Source organism: Lagenorhynchus albirostris, chromosome 2 (genome assembly GCF_949774975.1).
Source record: "Lagenorhynchus albirostris chromosome 2, mLagAlb1.1, whole genome shotgun sequence".
Taxonomy (NCBI): domain Eukaryota; kingdom Metazoa; phylum Chordata; class Mammalia; order Artiodactyla; family Delphinidae; genus Lagenorhynchus; species Lagenorhynchus albirostris.
In genome coordinates, this window is record NC_083096.1 from 77,994,233 (window position 1) to 78,014,960 (window position 20,728).

Sequence of the window (20,728 nt, forward strand, 5' to 3'; positions counted from 1 at the left end):
GGGCCTCTCACTGTTATGGCCTCTCCCGTTGCGGAGCAACAGGCTCCGGATGCGCAGGCTCAGCGGCCATGGCTTACGGGCCCAGCTACTCCGCGGCATGTGGGATCTTCCCGGACCGGGGCGCGAACCCGTGTCTCCTGCATCGACAGGTGGACTCTCAACCACTGTGCCACCAGGGAAGCCCAAGAAAATGTTTTTAAAAAACCTATAATCATTAAGTGAGTTTACCACTTACAAAGGATATACTCCAACAAACTGCAACTTCTAAAAAAAACTTTTTAGCAAATTGAGGAAGTTCATTGTGTATATCTAAAATGATATTAATCACCATCAGAGCAATTAAGAGGAAGAGTTAAGATTACTGTGCAATTTTACCAGTTATATTGGATATATTCATTTATTTGTATGCTCCCAAACAGATCCACACTTAATAGAATGCTTCATAATATGTTTATTTTCATTATTGAACACATTTTTGAAGGATTCAGTATAACTATGTTCTTCTTCCTTATATTTTAGAATGAAGAAGTAGCACGGCGTCTCATCTGGGAAAAGAATCTAAAAACTGTGATGCTTCACAATCTAGAGCATTCAATGGGAATGCATTCATATGATCTGGGCATGAACCACCTGGGAGACATGGTAGGTAAATTATAAATAATCCTATTTTCATCTCTGGATAAACAGGATTTCTGTCTCCCCAAAGGCAATTTGAAGGCAAACAACAAAGGAGTGTTTTCTGTATGTGTATAAAATTAGAAAACAGAATTCAAGGACATAAGAATTTGTACAGATTGCTTCTTTGGTCCTACTGTGATCACTTTCCTTAACAAATCCCTTCTTTAAAGGAGTATTTTTAACTCGCAGACCACTGTTACTTTTATTTTTAGTAATTCTAGAAAGCATTGCCTAAAGGCTACTCAAAATATTTTAGAATAAGTTAACATAGTTATGTAAGTCTAAATTTATAATTTAATATGGTCCACTTGCTTTCTTAATGGGGGAGTGTGGGTATTTAGTATCACAAATCACCTCCCATTAGTTATTAGATTCTGTTCTACCCTACAAAATTTTTTCACTGTGGCCAAAATTAAGAATCATAGTACCCCTTGGAAAGGAACACCCTAAGTAGATTAAATGCAGGAATCTCTTTTATAATTCTTTCTCACAAGGAAAACCAGTTTAGTCCACTTTTTAGACAACGCTTTTATAAAATTCTGCCTTGCTTTGAACCAAAAATCTGCCTCTCTGTAACCTAGTTTTTATCATTTTCTTCTTCTCCTTCCCACTGCCTAACTGTGATGCCAATGGCAAAGTGTAAGACTAAAGAGACCCAGATAATTCACCTACCAGATAGTTACCTATGTTAGTCACAGCTACCACTTGTTTCTCTCAGTTGTTAAATATATTCACAGTTACAGTTATCAGGATATTGAAAAGAAGGGTATAAGTGAAAGGAGCTATGTATATATCTTTGTAGACCAGTGAAGAAGTGATATCTTTGATGAGTTCCCTGAGAGTTCCCAGCCAATGGCAGAGAAATGTCACTTTCAAGTCAAACCCTAATCAGAAATTGCCTGATTCTCTGGACTGGAGAGAGAAGGGGTGTGTTACTGAAGTGAAATACCAGGTGAGTATTGTCATCCCAGGCCTCTGTACCCCAGATAGAGATCTCTCTTCCTTAAATACTGAGTCTAGCTACATAATCTGGCAGTGAATCTCATAGTCCCTTAGGTTCCTTTCTAAGTATGTTTGCTATTCTTGTCTTCCCAACTACATTGTGAGCTCCTGAAGGGCCAGGACCACATATGATACTTTTTGTATTCCCCACAGTGCTGAGAACATCAAAGGTTAGAGCCATCAATATTAGACTAAGCAAAAAACTGTAAATTAAGCAAGTAGGTCTTTAAGACAGACCTTTAGCGTTCATGCTATCCATCAACTGCACTGGACCCTCCACCAAGCCGATTCCTTGAGAAATAGTATCATGTGTGTGAGAGAATTTCAATCAGGAAGTTTATTCCTCCAACTCACTTATGAATTTCAGGGTTGAAGGAGAGGAAAAACTAGAGCTAAGGGTGGCCTGTAAATTGTAGTGGTCAAGTTAATTCATGACTAGGCTTATGTTGTTAGAATAAGAAATATGGACTTTATAAATTTTCCTATGTTTTTGTATTTCCTTTAATTTGCTTGTAAAAAAAAAAAGAAAGAAAGCTACAAAATCCTAAATTAGTTAGGGATATCTAAGGATAAAACACATGTATCACCTTAGAGGTCAGGATAAGGGAAAAGAATCAGTGTCCTGAGCAGCTGCCCCAGCTTGTGACCAAAGAAGAATAGAAAAATTAAGAAGTGAATGATACTGCTAATCTCTTATTCTTTTCCACCTAGATAATTTTTCTTTCAACTAGTTTTGGGTTTCTTACTGGAGCTTCCCTAAAACAAAACTATAAGAAGACCCAATAAACTACATATCTAAGTGTTAACTATAAATAATTTAATGAGATCCTTTCTCTGGGTGCTTGCATTTTAGGGGGTGATTTTGCTTTGACCAAAGGCAAATTGAATTTGCTTCCTTCCACTAGAGAGCAGAGTGGGATGAGGTGGAGAGAGAGAGAACAATTATGACGTGGCTTAGAACACTCTGCACCTTTTTAAACTAAAGCAACTTTGTGTTTTTCTGTTTGTTTATGCTTCCCTGTAAAATATCTTATGACCAAAAAAATTCTATAGCTAAAAATGTCTGAAAAATGCTAACCTTATGTTTCAGGCATTATTTGGCAGAAGGAAGAGTATTTTAGGTCAAGGGAATCATCCCAGTTCCTCTCAAAAATCACTTTACTTTTAGCATTTATCTCCCTTACTATGGGGTGAAAATAGCTGGGATTTGGTACATGCTCAGTAAGTACTGTTTCTTAATATATTTGAATATGGCAATTATGCTCTGAGCTCAGCCATTCGTAAATATTTATTAAGGTTAGACCTTGCCCAGAGAACAATCAAGTATTTGGTCTTCATTGCCATGGCCTAAGGGAAGAGGAAACTGTAGTGGGGGGAGCTCTTCCTGGATCTGCTGAAAGTGCTGACGTGTTGGAGTTGCCCAGTTTGTGTTATGGAGGTCATCCTTACTGACTCTGTGATTGCCCTTGTGACTTTGTCTCTGTTTTAGGGCGCTTGTGGTGCTTGTTGGGCTTTCAGTGCTGTGGGAGCCCTGGAAGCACAAGTGAAGCTGAAAACAGGAAAGCTGGTGTCCCTGAGTGCACAGAACCTGGTGGATTGCTCAACTGAAAAATATGGGAATAAAGGCTGCAATGGTGGCTTCATGACAGAGGCTTTCCAATATATCATTGATAACAACGGCATCGATTCAGAAGCTTCCTATCCCTACAAAGCCATGGTGTGCCACAAACAAACTTTTTGTGCCGCCCCTTGACCTCATGCTATCCCTCCAACTCACTGTACTAAACTTATCACCAAGCCAATTGCTTGAGAAGCAGTGCTGCTTGGTGTGTGTGTGTGTGTGTGTGTGTGTGTGTGTGTGTGTGTGTGTGTGTGTGTGTGTGTGTGTGTGTGTGTGTGTGTGTGTGTGTGTGTGTGTGTGTGTGTGTGTGTGTGTGTATGAGAGAGAGAGAGAGAGAGAGAGAGAGACTGAACCTCCATCAAGAATTCCTAAATTCTCAAGAGTTCTCTTTCTTATGCAGCAGCCTACTTAATTTATCAGTGGCACAATGATTTTTAAACAAGCAAGCAGAGTTCATGATTAAAAATAGATTTTCAGGGACTTCCATGGTCCAGTGGTTGAGAATCCGCCTGCCGATGCAGGGGACACGGGTTCGTGCCCTGGTCCGGGAAGATCCCACATGGCGCGGAGCGGCTAGGCCCGTGAGCCATGGCCGCTGAGCCTGCGCGTCCAGAGCCTGTGCTCCACAATGGGAGAGACCACAACAGTGAGAGGCCCGCGTACCCCCCAAAAAAAATTTTTAAAAAAAGATCTTAAAGCTCTAGTCTCGAGTCTTGATGTAGTATGCCCCTAACAATCCACCTTAGAGTCTGAGAGACATTACCCTGGCAAATTTGCACATATGAAGATGTATACAATTTAAAGCAATAGAACGGTTCTGTATTTCCTCTTTTATTGGTGAAACATAGAACTATTAGGGTTTGGAAGATTTTATGTTTCTTTCTTTAAAAGGAAGAAGGAGCCTTAGACACTTGAAAAGACTAAATGAGGAAAGAAAGCATATTTGAAATCCAGATTTAGGATACTGTCGATTTATAAAGGAAGTTGAAGTATACTTCTTTATCTGATTTATCCTTTTCCCACAGGATGAAAAGTGCCAGTATAATGCAAAAAATCGAGCTGCCACATGTTCAAGGTATATTGAACTTCCCTTCGGCAGTGAAGATGCCTTAAAAGAAGCTGTGGCCAACAAAGGACCTGTGTCTGTTGCTGTAGATGCACGCCATTCTTCTTTCTTCCTTTACAGAAGTGGTAAAAATCCAGACATGTTATCCTCATGCTCTATACTGCCCTTGCACCATAAGAAAGAATATTCTTCTTCCCCATCACTATGTCTCTGGATGCTTAGATTAGGTTAAATGGAATCCTCCACCTCATATCATTTCATATACATATTTTTATACCCAGTTCTAATTAGTAAAGTAACAGTTGTCAAAATTTACTAAGAGTACAGGCCAGGTACTATGCTAAATTCTTTCTGTGCATTATCTCATTTAATCCTTACAGTAGCCCTATTTTACAGATGAAAAAATTAAGTCTTAGGTTAACTTGCCTAAAGTCATACAGTCTGCAAGCGGTCAGTTGGAATTAGAAACCGTGCTGCCTGACTCCAGAGCCTGAGCTCCTAGCTGCTGTAGCCGCTGTGGAGTGTAGGTACAACACAGTAGTGTACAAGGAGGGCGCCCACTAAGGGTAGAGAATTGTATTAGACAAACTAGAAGGTTATCATCTTTTTTTTTTTTTTAAACCTCACCTTAAAGATCATTTAATTTAGTAAAGGATGACAATGTATAGAACAAACAATTTAGGAATATATACATAGAAATACAACAATATAAGTTAAAAAATAATCAGGAAAAGGTGGCAGTTCATCAAAGAAGATTTCTGAGGGAGCTGTGATTAGACTGATGCCAAACTTGGCTAAACAAACAAACAGACAAACAAAGCAACAACAACAAAAAAACCCTGACAAATACAGCATTGATGGCAAAGAATCATGAACTCTAAATAGTTTAAATGTGAGAGTATATGTTCCTGACATATACCCAAAACAGTCTAATAAAATAGCATTTTCAAATGTCCTTCATTGCCACACATCACTTCCTCTTGTTCTCTACCCATATTTTATTCTCAGGTGTCTACTATGACCCCTTGTGTACTCAGACTGTGAATCATGGTGTACTGGTGATTGGATATGGTAACCTTAACGGGAAAGACTACTGGCTTGTGAAAAACAGGTACTCACACTTTAATGTATATTTAAGTAAAATCAGGAATTTGAGGGAACCTCAACCAATGCTTTCTTGTGATTATGATCATCATCATCATGATACTGAAAATGGTGAATATTTATAGCTTCTTATAAAGTGACATTTTAAATTACTCAGAATTCTTCACTTCCTATTCTGCAGTCAGCTCTTGGTTTTCATGATTTATCTTCTACAATACTTCTCTGATCATTCCTTGTTGGTCTCCTTTATGAATACCCATTCCTCTGCTTAGCCCCCAGTTGTTGGTCTTTCCTCCAGGGCTCCATCCTCTGCCCATTACTCTTCTTCTTCTACATCTTTCTTGGATACAATCATTCCATTCTTATGATTTCAGCTATAACTATATGCTGATGGCTTTCAAATCTCTAGCTCTAGCTCTGACCTCTGCCCTGAACTTCAGACTTATTTATCTGGACACTTGCACTTCCACGTATCTTAGTTTCTCCAAACTCAGCATGTCCAGGGAACCCAGTGCCCTCCCTACCATTTCGTTCCTTCTCAGAACTTCCCATCTCACTAAAAGGCAACACCACACAACATAGTTACCCAATTAGGTACTATGGATTTGTCTTAGATCCTCCAGATCCAATCAAGCAACAAGTCAAACTAATTTTACCTCATATCTGTCCTTGATTCTGCCCCCTCTCCATTTCTTCTATTATTGCTCTAGGTGAGACATCTCTTGCCTGGACTCTCCCTGTAGCCATCTAACTGGTCTCCTTTACTCTTTCTTTTTCTTTTTAATTAAAAAAATATTTAATTATTTTACACAATTTTTAAAGGTTACTTTCCATTTACAGTTATTACAAAATATTGGCTATATTCCCTGGCTTGTACAATACACCCTTGAGCCTATCTTACACCCAATACTTAGTACTGCCCACTCCCCCACCCTGCCACTGGTAACCACTACTTTGTTCTCTATATCTATGAGTCTGCTTCTTTTATGTTATACTCACTAGTTTATTGTATTTTTTAGATTCTACATATAAGCCATATCATACAGTATTTATTTTTCTGTCTGCCTTATTTCATTTAGCATAATGTCCTCCAAGTCCATCCACGTTGCTGCAAATGGCATAATTTTCATTCTTTTTTATGGCTGAGTGGTATTCCATTATATATATACCACATCTTCTTTATCCATTCATCTGTTGATGGACACTTATGTTGTTTCCATATCTTGGCTGTTATAAATAATGCTGCTATGAACATTCGGGTGCATGTATCTTTTTGAATTAGTGTTTTTGTTTTTGTTTTGGATATATACGCAGGTCTCCTTTACTCTTTGTTTGTTTTTTTTTTTACGGTACGCGGGCCTCTCACTGTTGTAGCCTCTCCTGTTGTGGAGCACAGGCTCCGGACGCGCAGGCTCAGCGGCCATGGTTCACGGGCCCAGCCGCTCCGTGGCATGTGGGATCTTCCCGGACTGGGGCACAAACCCGTGTCCCCTGCATCGGCAGGCGGTCTCTCAACCACTGCGCCACCAGGGAAGCCCTCCTTTACTCTTAAATCTGTCTTTTTTACTGCTTCCAATCTGGTTTGTCTAAAATATAAGTCTGGGCTTATACCTCTTATACTTAGTACCATTCATTGTGAGATGAATGTTCCCTAGTAGAAAAGATGAGTCGCCTATGTCTGGTCCCTACCTGTCTTGCCAGCCTCAATTCCTGGCACTTGTCTCACATTTTTCATTCTAGTTATATTGAAACATACACAGTTATAGTTCCCATACATATCATTTTACCTTTAATATCTTCATATCTTGGTTATGCTGGCCCCTCTGCCTGAAACATCCTTTCTCCTCACTTGGTTTATTCCTCCTTTCCCTTCAAAACCAGCTCAGGCATTATCTATACCAGAAAGTTTTCCCTAAATTCTTAGGCTAGGCAAAATGTCTTTTTTTCTATGCTCCTAAAATATCCTATGCATACTGGAATATTTTACACATTATATTTAAATTGTATGTTCACCTAACTGTCACTCCACTATTCTGTATGTGCCTTTGGGGCAGAGATTATGTCTTGTCTTTGAATCCTCAGCACAGTATGTGGCACCTAACAGCCCCTCAATACATGAATTAGCTGACATCCATAAAACCCACAAACAAAAGTAATGTAGCTTTCAGAGGGAAAAAAAGAGGAAATGTGAAGAGTTGAGACTTAAACGTGTCTCCTTGTATTAGTTTCCAAGTTTCTCCTTGTATTAGTTTTCCAGGGCTCCCATAACAAAATATCACTAACTGAGTGGCTTAAACAACAGAAATTTATTGTCTCACAGCTCTAGAGGCTAGAAGTCAGAAGGGCTGTGACTTTCCTCTAGCTTCTGAAGTTTTGCTGGCAATCTTTGGCTTTCCTTGGCTTGTAGAAGCATCACCTGATCTCTGCCTTCATTTCCACATGACATTCTCCCTGGTGCATGTGTATTTCTGTCCAATGTTCTCTTTTTATAAGACTGGTCATATTGGATTAGGGCCCACCCTAATGACCTGTTCTTGGCTAATTATATCTGCAATGCTTCTATTTCCAAATAAGGTCACATTCTGAAGTACTGGGGGTTAGGGTTCCAACATATTAATTTGGAAGGGACATACTTCAACCCATAACCCCCCTCAAATCTTTACTGGAAGTACCTAGTCTACAAATCATAAATAAACAAACAAAAAGGTACTTTCCTATCTTTTTCATGTTGTGGCCCACAAAGATGATAATATTTGCATGGCCCATTGGGAACGTAGTTGAGGTGATTAATATCTTGGTTCATTTATAACCCATTCACAGTACTGATCAGCTTGGGTCTAGACCGGTGATAACTTTTTAAAATGGAGCAATACTTTCACTTATATATATATATATCTTGTTTACTCCCTACAGTAGGTATTGTAAATCCTCTTCTCTATTGAAGTTTCTTCTTGAAGATTATATATCTTTTAGGGTTTTAATTCAAAACCTCTTCTTAGCACTTACTAATTTAACAAGCATTTTCTAGGCATCTACAATGTGACAGACATTATCTAGGCCTTGGAAATACAAAAATTAATGAGAAATCATCCTATCCTGTAAGGGCTCACAGTCCACTTGGGAATTAGATATCTTTAAGCAATAAAATACAACACATCATGGTATAATATGTCTAAATGGCTATGGGGCCATAGAGGAGATGCCTAACTGCCTAAAGCTCCAGAGAGAAGGCACTACTTGCACCAAGTTTTCAGATGAATGGAACTGCTCATGTGTTGGAGGAGGGAAGTAAGTTGCCCAATGACCCAAAAAGGATATGCAATGGCACAGAAATGTGAGAGACTTCTCTGCTTTATAAACTCTCTACTGCATTTAGTAGTATGTCTATGATATCTATGACATATCACTTTCCTGGCTTGTTTTGCTGTATCAGCTTTAGCCTCATTTCTTAGGTTATTTTCTTCCACCTGTCCCTTACACTCTAGCTCTAGCCATGCCAAAGCAAACTCCTCTGATCCTTGAGCTTCATCTATCACCATTATGTGCATTATACCCAGTTCACAATTTCTAAAAATTACCTTTCTACTAAGCAACAGACTTCTATGTCCAACTTCCAACTTTAGCTCTTCTTTAAAAATCAAAATTCCCCACCCACCTGCCCTACTTCCACTTACAACACACACACACTCACACACACACACACACACACATTCTCTCTCTGTCTCACTCAACAAATCTAAAATCAAATTCCTCCTCTCTGTATCCCAACTTGCCCTAAATCCCCCATCCACAAAAATGATTTCAGAGTAAGTTCAAGGAAAAATTATTCTCTATTTTGAGTAATACATCATCATCTTCAGATCATCAAAGCCTTGGTATCATCTTGGGCTCTTCCTTCTCTCCCTAAACCCACACAGCCCTGTCCTTTAGGCCTCTGAATCATACTTTATATGTATTTTCTCTTTTCCATTCCTAATGACATTAATTCAGATTCTCTTCTCACCCAGCTATGGAAGTATCTTCTTAAAATATGTATCATCCAAACCCAAGGTCAAAATTCTAAACAGTCTACCATTTTCATCAAAATAAAGTCCAAACTCCTGGCCAGGCATTCAAGGGTCTCCACTAGGTAGCTTCCAACGTAGCCTTTTACACTTTTCTTCCACTGTATTCTCATGTACCCATACTCACACTCTGGCCACAGCAAACTACTTTCTCATCATTCTTTAAGTTTAGAGACACTTAGCTATTTCTTTTTTCTTCTATTTTTTTCTAATGATATTTTAATTAATTAATTAATTAATTTTTGGCTGCATTGGGTCTTCGTTGCTGTGCATGGGCTTTCTCTAGTTGCGGCGAGCGGGGGCTGCTCTTTGTGTGGTGCACGGGCTTCTCACTGTGGTGGCTTCTCTTGTTGTGGAGCATGGACTCTAGGTGCAGGCTTCAGTAGTTGTGGCACAAGGGCTCAGTAGTTGTGGCTCGTGGGCTCTAGAGCACAGGTTCAGTAATTGTGGCGCACGGGCTTAGTTGCTCCAAGGCATGTGGGATCTTCCCAGACCAGGGCTCGAACCCGTGTCCCCTGCATTGACAGGCATTTCACCACCAGGAAAGCCCTACTTAGCTATTTCTAATTTGTTACTTGTGCCGTTTCATCTTTCTGAAATGCCCTTAAAGCCCATTGCTGCCTACAGAAACCCCACTGTCTGTGATAAAATGGGCACCCTTATACATTCTGGTGGAAGAGTAAAGTTTTACAATCCTTCTTGAAAGCAGTTTGATAATATGAATCAAGAACTTTTTAAGTGTTCATATTCTTCATCCAATTATTTCCATTTCTTGGAATCTATATGAAGAAAATAATCCTAATTTGGGGCAATCTTCACACCTGACTTATGTAAATTGTATAGCATTCTTCTCCTTTAATAGTGAAAACTAGTAAGCAACCAAAAATGCCTAACAATAGAAATAGTGTTAAATAAATTATGACATAATCATTCCATGTGTTAGAAATTGTATTTATTCAGACCATTATTAATAACCTAATAAAATACTTGGAATATATGTTTAAATGAAAAAATACATATAAATACAACATTTATATACAGTATAAGTATTAAGTTTAAAATAGTATACATCATTTCTCTGATATATGTTATACTAAAGGACCAGAAGGAATTATACCAAATGTTAATAATGGTTGTCTTTGGGACCTCCCTGTTAGTCCAGTGGTTAAGACTCCGCACTTCCACTGCAGGGGGCATGGGTTTGATCCCTGGTCAGGGAACTAAGATCCCACATGCCACAGCTTGGCCAAAAAAAAAAAAAATCTAGGATCCCACCTGCCCCGCGGCACAGCAAGAAAAAACAAAACAAAAAAACAAAGGTTGTCTTTGTCTGCCTATACGTATTTTCAAAATTGTCTTTAACAAACCACTTATTACTTTTAAAATGAAAAAAACCTTAAAAATCCTTAAAATATCATTAAAATCCTATTCATTCTTCAAAAAAATACCTACCTCAAATGCTGTCTCTTCCATACCCCATTCATTTACTCAGAATTGTTTCTCTAACTTTTAAGCTTTAGCAATGCTTTATAAATTCTATTATAGCATTTAACAAATTGTACCTTCTGTTATAGCTATTTCTATAAATCATGTTCCATTCACTAAAATATAAACTCCTCAAAGGTAGAACAGTCTCTTTTGTATCTTTGTTCATACACTGATTCAACAAACATATATTAGTACCTACCATGTGCCAAGCACAGTGCTAGGCAATGAAAAATACAGCCTTCCTATCATCCTTCAAGATACTCACAGTTTAGTACGTAGAGTCAAGGAAACAGGTGTGTGCATGTACAGACAATTGCAATAGAATGTAATAAATGCTAAGATGGAGGTATGCATCCATTGCAGTGGAAGCACAGAATAAGAGTACCTGGCATAGCCTGGGGAGTCTGGGAGAGCCTTTTAGCCAGATTATTTGATTGAATCTTGAAGGATGAGAAAGAAATAACCAGACGAAAAAGGGCAATCAGAACAGAGGAAGGTAAATGTGACAAAGTCTAGAACTGAGAGAAAGTAAATGAGTTAAGGGAACTGCATGTTCTTTTATAAAGGTAGTAGTATAAGAAGCCTATTAGAGAGAGACGTGGGTTAGGAAGGGAATAAATTATGAACGACCACAGCGATCCTGGCACTAAATCCCAGCAAGGACAGATTGGATATGGTCATGAATTCCAGGCTCCACAGAGGTTGACTCAAGCAAAACCCTCTTATATTATCAAACTTGTTCTTAATGATCTCTTAAAAGGTTAGATTCTATGTCATTCCAGTGCTACCAAGTTAACCTTAAGTAAAAGAATGTGGAGTCTTCCTCTATTTGGCCTCTTCTTTTTTATCTTCCTTTTGTTTACACTTAATCTTTTTGGCATATATATAACAGTGATCCAATGTCCCTGAATTTTTCTCCCTTTCTGGACATGGGTATTTAGCTTCTTTTTATAATACAGTATAGCATAGCAAGTAAAAGCATTTACTTTGAAGCCAGGCAGAACTTGCTTAGAATCCTAGCTCCTTTACTGTCCATGTGACCTTAGGCAGGTTATTTAATATCTTTAACTTTCAATTTTCCCATTTGTAAAATGGGAATAATAGTTTCAATATTACTATAAGGATTTAACAAGATAATGTATGTAAAACACTTAGCACATAGTGTCTGGCACATAATATGTCCAATAAATCATAGTTATTATTTTTATTATTATTCCTCCTTTGAAGCTGTATAAAGAGAATACAATCTAATGCAGAAAACTATGCCCTTAGTAATATCCCAACAATAAGTGCAGCTAGAAGTTTTACAGAATGCTTTCAGAATGTCTAGCACATAGGCAAATGATTTAATACCAAGCATAACTGAGTAAAAATTATTTTATGGGGACCAAAATAATGCAAAATACCTTATTATACAACCCTCTGATGGTTTGACTTAATTCAGGAATAAAACTAGAGCATCTAAGTGAGGAACGATGAACTACATATTTTTCAGGGACATCTCCCTAAATATTAGGCAGTAGAGATTTTGAGGTTAAACTATCTGAGAAGATCCTTAAGTATTTGGATAGTCTATGTTTCACTGATGGGCAGATCTATAAATTTAGAAAGCTAGCTGAGCTAGAGATACAACTGCTATGTACTTAGAAAAGTTTAGGAGCCTAAACTTGGTCAGAAGGCCACCCCAGTCTAAGGGACTGCCCACAAGATGGGCCAAGATTATCTTTGCAAAAAAAAGGGAGGAGTTTAATTTAACATACAGATCAATGAGTAATGAAGGTTCCACAGTTACTGGGCATGAGACAACTTTGGCCTGAGGAAAAAATATTAAAGGTATTAACTATGTGCCCATTAGAACCTTAAACTCACACACACACACACACACACACGCATGCATGCAAACACAAATACACATTCATGCATGCAAACACACACACCAAAAAACTAAGTAAGCACCCAGGACACCTTTAAGCAATATCTGGTGAACTCTAAAATAAACAGTTGCAAAATAGATGGGCCTCTAGGTCATGCGGTAAGTTGATGGATTGAGTTGGGGGTGGGTACAGAAATGACTCTTCTTCATCCATAAGTGGCATTAAGTTATTAAAATATAAGTTAGAAGAAAGAACATATTCCATTTTCTTTCACTGAAAACTGTTGAATGATCTTTCAAGAGAGCCTGATTTTTTTTTTTTTTTTTTGGCTGTGTTGGGTCTTTGTTGCTGCACGCGGCCTTTTCTCTAGTTGTGGCGAGCGGGGGCTACTCTTCGCTGGGGTGAGCGGGCTTCTCATTGCAGTGGCTTCTCTTGTTGCGGAGCACGGGCTCTAGGTGCGCAGCCTTCAGTAGTTGCGGCACGTGGGCTCAGTAGTTGTGGTTCACAGGCTCTAGAGCGCAGGCTCAGTAGTTGTGGCGCACGGGCTTAGTTGCTCGGCGGCATGTGGGATCTTCCCGGACCAGGGCTGGAACCTGTGTCCCCTGCATTGGCAGGTGGATTCTTTTTTTTTCTTAATTTTTAAATTTAATTGTATTTATTTTTTTATACAGCAGGTTCTTATTAGTCATCAGTTTTATACACATCAGTGTATACATGTCAACCCGAATCGCCCAATTCATCACACCACCACCACCACCCCCTGCCGCTTTCCCCCTTTGGTGTCCATATGTTTGTTCTCTACATCTGTGTCTCAACTTCTGCCCTGCAAACCAGTTCATCTGTACCATTTTCCTTGGTTACACATACATGCGTTAATATACGGTATTTGTTTTTCTCTTTCTGACTTACTTCACTCTGTATGACAGTCTCTAGATCCATCCACGTCTAAACAAATGACTCAATTTCGTTCCTTTTTATGGCTGAGTAGTATTCCATTGTATATAGGTACCACATCTTCTTTATCCATGCATCTGTTGATGGGCATCTAGGTTGCTTGCATGACCTGGCTATTGTAAACAGTGCTGCAGTGAACATTGGGGTGCATGTGTCTTTTTGAATTATGGTTTTCTCTGGGTATATGCCCAGTAGTGAGATTGCTAGATCATATGATAATTCTATTTTTAGTTTTTTAAGGAACCTCCATGCTGTTCTCCAGAGTGGCTGTATCAATTTACATCCCCACCAACAGTGCAAGAGGGTTCCCTTTTCTCCACACCCTCTCCAGCATTTGTTGTTTGTAGATTTTCTGATGATGCCCATTCTAACTGGTGTGAGGTGATACCTCATTGTAGTTTTGATTTGAATTTCTCTAATAATTAGTGATGTTGAGCAGCTTTTCATGTGCTTCTTGGCCATCTGTATGTCTTCTTTGGTGAAATGTCTATTTAGCTCTTCTGCCCATTTTTGGATTGGGTTATTTGTTTTTTAATATTGAGCTGCACAAACTGTTTATATATTTTGGAGATAAATGCTTTGTCCATTGATTCGTTTGCAAATATTTTCTCCCATTCTGAGGGTTGTCTTTTCATCTTGTTTATGGTTTCCTTTGCTGTGCAAAAGCTTTTTTTCTTTCTTTTTTTTTTTAAAGTGAATCACGCTGTATGGACACAGCAGGGTTTTTTTGTTTCTTTTGTTGTTGTTTTTTTTAAGAAGATGTTGTGGGTAGGAGTTTATTAATTTATTTATTTATATTTGCTGTGTTCAGTCTTCATTTCTGTGCGAGGGCTTTCTCTAGTTGTGGCAAGTGGGGGCCACTCTTCATCGCGGTGCGCGGGCCTCCCACTATCGCAGCCTCTCTTGTTGCAGAGCACAGGCTCCTGACGCGCAGGCTCAGTAGTGGTGGCTCACGGGCCTAGTTGCTCCGCGGCATGTGGGATCCTCCCAGACCAGGGCTCGAACCCGTGTCCCCTGCATTAGCAGGCAGACTCTCACCCACTGTGCCACGAGGGAAGCCCCAGTGCAAAAGCTTTTAAGTTTCATTAGGTCCCACTTGTTTATTTTTGTTTTTATTTCCATTACTCTAGGAGGTGGACCAAAAAAAGATCTTGCTGTGATTTATGTCAAAGAGTGTTCTTCCTATGTTTTCCTCTAAGAGTTTTATAGTGTCCAGTCTTACATTTAGGTCTCTAATCCATTTTGAGTTTATTTTTGTGTATGGTGTTAGGGAGTGTCCTAATTTCATTCTTTACATGTAGCTGTCCAGTTTTCCCAGCACCACTTATTGAAGAGACTGTCTTTTCTCCATTGTATATCCTTGCCTCCTTTGTCATAGATTAATTGACCATAGGTGCATGGGTTTATCTCTGGGCTTTCTATCTTGTTCCATTGATATATGTTTCTGTTTTTGTGCCAATACCATATTGTCTTGATTACTGTAGCTTTGTAGTATAGTCTGAAGTCAGGGAGTCTGATTCCTCCAGCTCCATTTTTCTTTCTCAAGATTGCTTTGGCTATTCGGGGTCTTTTGTGTCTCCATACAAATTTTAAGATTTTTTGTTCTAGTTCTGTAAAAAATGCCATTGGTAATTTGATAGGGATTGCATTGAATCTGTAGATTGCTTTGGGTAATATAGTCATTTTCACAATATTGATTCTTCCAATCCAAGAACATGGTATATATCTCTCCATCTGTTGGTATCATCTTTAATTTCTTTCATCAGTGTCTTATAGTTTTCTGCATAGAGGTCTTTTGTCTCCCTAGGTAGGTTTATTCCTAGGTATTTTATTCTTATTGTTGCAATGGTAAATAGGAGTGTTTCCTTAATTTCTCTTTCAGATTTTTCATCATTAGTGTATAGGAATGCAAGAGATTTCTGTGCATTAATTTTGCATCCTGCAACTTTACCAAATTCATTGATTAGCTCTAGTAGTTTTCTGGTGGCATCTTAAGGATTCTCTATGTATAGTATCATATCATCTGCAAACAGTGACAGTTTTACTTCTTCTTTTCCAAGTTGTATTCCTTTTGTTTCTTTTTCTTCTCTGATTGCTGTGGCTAGGACTTCCAAAACTATGTTGAATAATAGTGGTGAGAGTGGACATCCTTGTCTCATTCCTGATCTTAGAGGAAATGCTTTCAGTTTTTCACCATTGAGAATGATGTTTGCTGTGGGTTTGTCGTATATGCCCTTTATTATGTTGGGGTAGGTTCCCTCTATGCCCACTTTCTGGAGAGTTTTCTTCATAAATCAGTGTTGAATTTTGTCAAAAGCTTTTTCTGCATCTATTGAGATGATCATATGTTGTTTTTTTTTTTTTTGCGGTACACGGGCCTCTCACTGTTGCGGCCTCTCCTGTTGCAGAGCACAGGCTCCGGACGCGCAGACTCAGTGGCCATGGCTCATGGGTCCAGCCGCTCTGCGGCATGTGGGATCTTCCCGGACCGGGGCAGAACCCGTGTACCCAGCATGAGCAGGCGGACTCTCAACCACTGCACCACCAGGGAAGCCCGATCATATGGTTTTTATTCTTCAATTTGTTAATATGGGGTATCACATTGATTGATTTGTGTATATTGAAGAATCCTTGCATCCCTGGGATAAATCCCACTTGATCATGGTGTATGATCCTTTCAATGTGTTGTTGGATTCTGTTTGCTAGTATTTTGTTGAGGATTTTTGCATCTATATTCATCAGTGATATTGGTCTGTAATTTTCTTTTTTTGTAGTATCTTTGTCTGCTTTTGGTATCAGGGTGATGGTGGCCTCATAGAATGTGTTTGGGAGTGTGCCTTCCTCTGCAATTTTTTGGAAGAGTTTGAGAAGGATGGGTGTTAGCTCTTCTCTAAATGTTTGATAGAATTCACCTGTGAAACCATCTAGTCCTGGACTTTTCTTTGTTGGAAGATTTTTAATCACAGTTTCAATTTCATTACTTGTGATTGGTCTGTTCATATTTTCTGTTTCTTCTGGTTCAGTCTAGGAAGGTTATACCTTTCTAAGAATTTGTCCATTTCTTTCAGGTTGTCCATTTTATTGGCATAGAGTTGCTTGTAGTAGTCTCTTAGGATGCTTTGTATTTCTGTGGTGTCTGCTGTAATTTCTCCTTTTTCATTTCTAATTTTATTGATTTGAGTCCTCTCCCTCTTTTCTTGATGAGTCTGGCTAATAGTTTATCAATTTTGTTTATCTTTTCAAAGAACCAGCTTTTAGTTTTATTGATCTTTGCTATTGCGTTCTTTGTTTCTATTTCATTTATTTCTGCTCTGATCTTTATGATTTCTTTCCTTCTGCTAACTTTGGGTTTTGTTTGTTCTTCTCTCTCTAGTTCCTTTAGGTGTAAGGTTAGATTATTTGAGGTTTTTCTTGTTTCTTGAGGTAGGCTTGTATAGCTATAAACTTTCCTCTTAGAACTGCTCTTGCCACATCCCATAGGTTTTGGATCATCGTGTTTTCATTGTCAGTTGTCTCTAGGTATTTTTTGATTTCCTCTTTGATTTCTTCAGTGATCTCTTGGTTATTTAGTAACGTATTGTTTAGCCTCTATGTGTTTGTGTTTTTTTACATTTTTCTCCCTGTAATTCATGTCTAATCTCATAGTGTTGTGGTCAGAAAAGATGCTTGATATGATTTCAATTTTCTTAAATTTACTGAGGCTTGATTTGTGACCCAAGATGTGATCTATCCTGGAGAATGTTCCATGCACACTTGAGAAGAAAGTGTAATCTGCTGTTTTTGAATGGAATGTCCTATAAATATCAATTAAATCTACCTGGTCTATTGTGTCATTTAAAGCTTCTGTTTCCTTATTTATTTTCATTTTGGATGATCTGTCCATTGGTGTAAGTGAGGTGTTAAAGTCCCCCACTATTATTGTGTTACTGTTGATTTCCTCTTTTAGAGCTGTTAGCAGTTGCCTTATGTATTGAGGTGCTCCTATGTTGGGTGCATATATATTTATCATTGTTATATCTTGTTCTTGGATTGATCCCTTGATCATTATGTAGTGTCCTTCCTTGTCTCTTGTAACATTCATTATTTTAAAGTCTGTGTTATCTGATATGAGTATTGCTACTCTAGCTTTCTTTTGATTTCCATTTGCATGGAATATCTTTTTCCATCCCTTCACTTTCAGTCTGTATGTGTCCCTAGGTCTGAAGTGGGTCTCTTGTAGACAGCATATAGATGGGTCTTGTTTTTGTATCCATTCAGCAAGCCTGTGTCTTTTGGTTGGAGCATTTAATCCATTCACGTTTAAGGTAATTATTGATAGGTATGTTCCTATGACCATTTTCTTAATTGTTTTGGGTTTGTTTTTGTAGGTCTTTTTCTTTTCTTGTGTTTCCCACTTAGAGAAGTTCCTTTAGCATTTGTTATAGAGCTGGTTTGGTGGCGCTGAATTCTCTTAGCTTTTGCTTGTCTGTAAAGCTTTTGATTTCTCCATCGAATCTGAATTAGATCCTTGCTGGGTAGAGTAATCTTGGTTGTAGGTTCTTCCCTTTCATCACTTTAAGTATATAATGCCACTCCCTTCTGGCTTGTAGAGTTTCTGCTGAGAAATCAGCTGTTAACCTTATGGGAGTTTCCTTGTATGTTATTTGTAGTTTTTCCCTTGCTGCTTTCAATAATTTTTCTTTGTCTTTAATTTTTGCTAATTTGATTACTATGTGTCTCGGTGTGTTTCTCCTTGGGTTTATCCTGTATGGGACTCACTGCGCTTCCTGGGCTTGGGTGGCTATTTCCTTTCCCATGTTAGGGAAGTTTTTGACTATAATCTCTTCAAATATTTTCTTGGGTCCTTTCTCTCTCTCTTCTCCTTCTGGGACCCCTATAATGTGAATGTTGTTGCAATTAATGTTGTCCCAGAGGTCTCTTAGGCTGTCTTCATTTCTTTTCATTCTTTTTTCTTTATTCTGTTCCGCAGCAGTGAATTCCACCATTCTGTCTTCCAGGTCACTTATCCGTTCTTCTGCCTCAGTTATTCTGCTATTGATACCTTCTAGTGTAGTTTTCATTTCAGTTATTGCATTGTTCATCTCTGTTTGTTTGTTCTTTAATTCTTCTAGGTCTTTGTTAAACATTTCTTGCATCTTCTCGATCTTTGCCTCCATTCTGTTTCCAAGGTCCTGGATCATCTTCACTATCATTGTTCTGAATTCTTTTTCTGGAAGGTTTCCTATCTCCACTTCATTTAGTTGTTTTTCTGGGGTTTTATCTTGTTCCTTCATCTGGTACATAGCCTTCTGCCTTTTCATCTTGTCTATCTTTCTGTGAATGTGGTTTTTGTTCCACAGGCTGCAGGATTGTAGTTCTTCTTGCTTCTTCTCGCCCTGTAGTCTACTAGTGTTGGAGGGTCTCCTGCAGAGGCAGGGGGTGGCTGTGGCTCACCGCAGGGACAAGGACACTGGCAGCAGAAGTTCTGGGAAGTACTCCTTGGTGTGAGCCCTCCCAGAGTCTGGCAGGTGGATTCTTAACCACTGTGCCACCAGGGAAGCCTGAGCCTGATCCTAAAGTAGAGTTAGGGTAAATGTTTTATACTAAACATTGTAGGAATTTATATTAAATTAATACATACTGCCTCTTCTCCATGGAATCTAAGGCTGAAAAAATGATGTAAAAAGAAAAAAGTTATAGCCTAGTGGTTTTCCTTAGAGATTTCTCTATAAAGAGATTAAGAATGTGCATATTGGTTTATAACTCAAAACAGGTATTTATTACACCACTTCACTGAAATCACTCTTGCCTAGATTGCCACTCACTTCCATCTTGCCTCATTAAACAGTTTTCAAAGTCTCACCTTACCTGTCCTCTTAACATTTGATATATAATTACTCTCTCCTTTCGGAAACACTCTTTATTCGACTTTCAGGGGACCACATTCTCCTGGTTTTCTTCCTGCTCTACTTACTTCTCAGTCTCCTGAGTTCCTTAGTTCCTTTTATTACTTCTTGCTTATAAATATTAGACTTCCCCAGGCCTCAGTTCCCCCTCTCTCTAGGCTCACTCCTTAAGTAATCTCATTTAGTCTCATGGTTTTAAACACCAGGTATGTGCTGATGACTCTCACCTTTGTATCTTTAGCCCTAATCTCTCCCCTGAGCTCCAGATTCCATGTCCAGCAGTCTACCAGCTGTGTGTCTATAGGTCTCTTTAACTTAACATGTTCAAAATAGAACTCTTGACTCCCTGCTACTGCCCCAATTTTCCCCATCTTAGTAAATGCCAACAGCACTTACCCCAGGCCAAAAAACATTGGAGCCATCTCTTCTTTCTTCATATGATACCCTACATCTAAACCATCAGCAAATCCTGTCATTTCTACCATCGTTAAATTATCCCAAACCTTATCACTTCTCAGTATCTCTACTGTTACCACTCTAGTTCAAGCCACTGTCCATCTCTCTTTGTCTATTGCAGTATATCTCCCAACTGATAATCACTTTCCCTCTTGTTGCCTGTAGTCAATCCTCTACACTGTAGCCAGAATGAGCTTTTTAAAATCAGAAAGCAGATGTTATTACTCTCCTACTCCAAACCCTCTAATGGCTTTCCTTCACACTCAGAATAAGACCCACATCTGTTAAAAGTGGGACATTATCTGGTTTCAGCCTGCCTCTCCAACCACCTCTCCAATTGCTTTCCCCTCTCTCACTGATATTTAGGTACACTAGCCTTGTTGTTGTTTCCCAGACACACCAAGCTGATTCCCAACTCTTTTCCCAGATTTTTGTATCACTTGCACCTTCAGTTTACTTAGGTCTTTGCTCAAGTATTTCCTCAGATAAGCATCCCCTGACTACATCATCTAAAATGTAGCCCTGGGGACTTCCCT

At 38.8% G+C, this 20,728-nt stretch overlaps 1 protein-coding gene across 1 annotated transcript in view; it reads left to right on the top strand.

The window, feature by feature from the left end:
- The window catches only part of CTSS (cathepsin S), a 40,452-nt gene that overhangs the window by 15,705 nt on the left and 4,019 nt on the right, over positions 1–20,728 (top strand). The window contains exons 5-9 of the mRNA XM_060139021.1: positions 520–642; positions 1,481–1,630; positions 3,170–3,397; positions 4,327–4,489; positions 5,376–5,478. Of these exons, the coding sequence (XP_059995004.1) occupies positions 520–642; positions 1,481–1,630; positions 3,170–3,397; positions 4,327–4,489; positions 5,376–5,478 (767 nt within the window). The remainder of the gene's footprint in view (positions 1–519; positions 643–1,480; positions 1,631–3,169; positions 3,398–4,326; positions 4,490–5,375; positions 5,479–20,728) is intronic.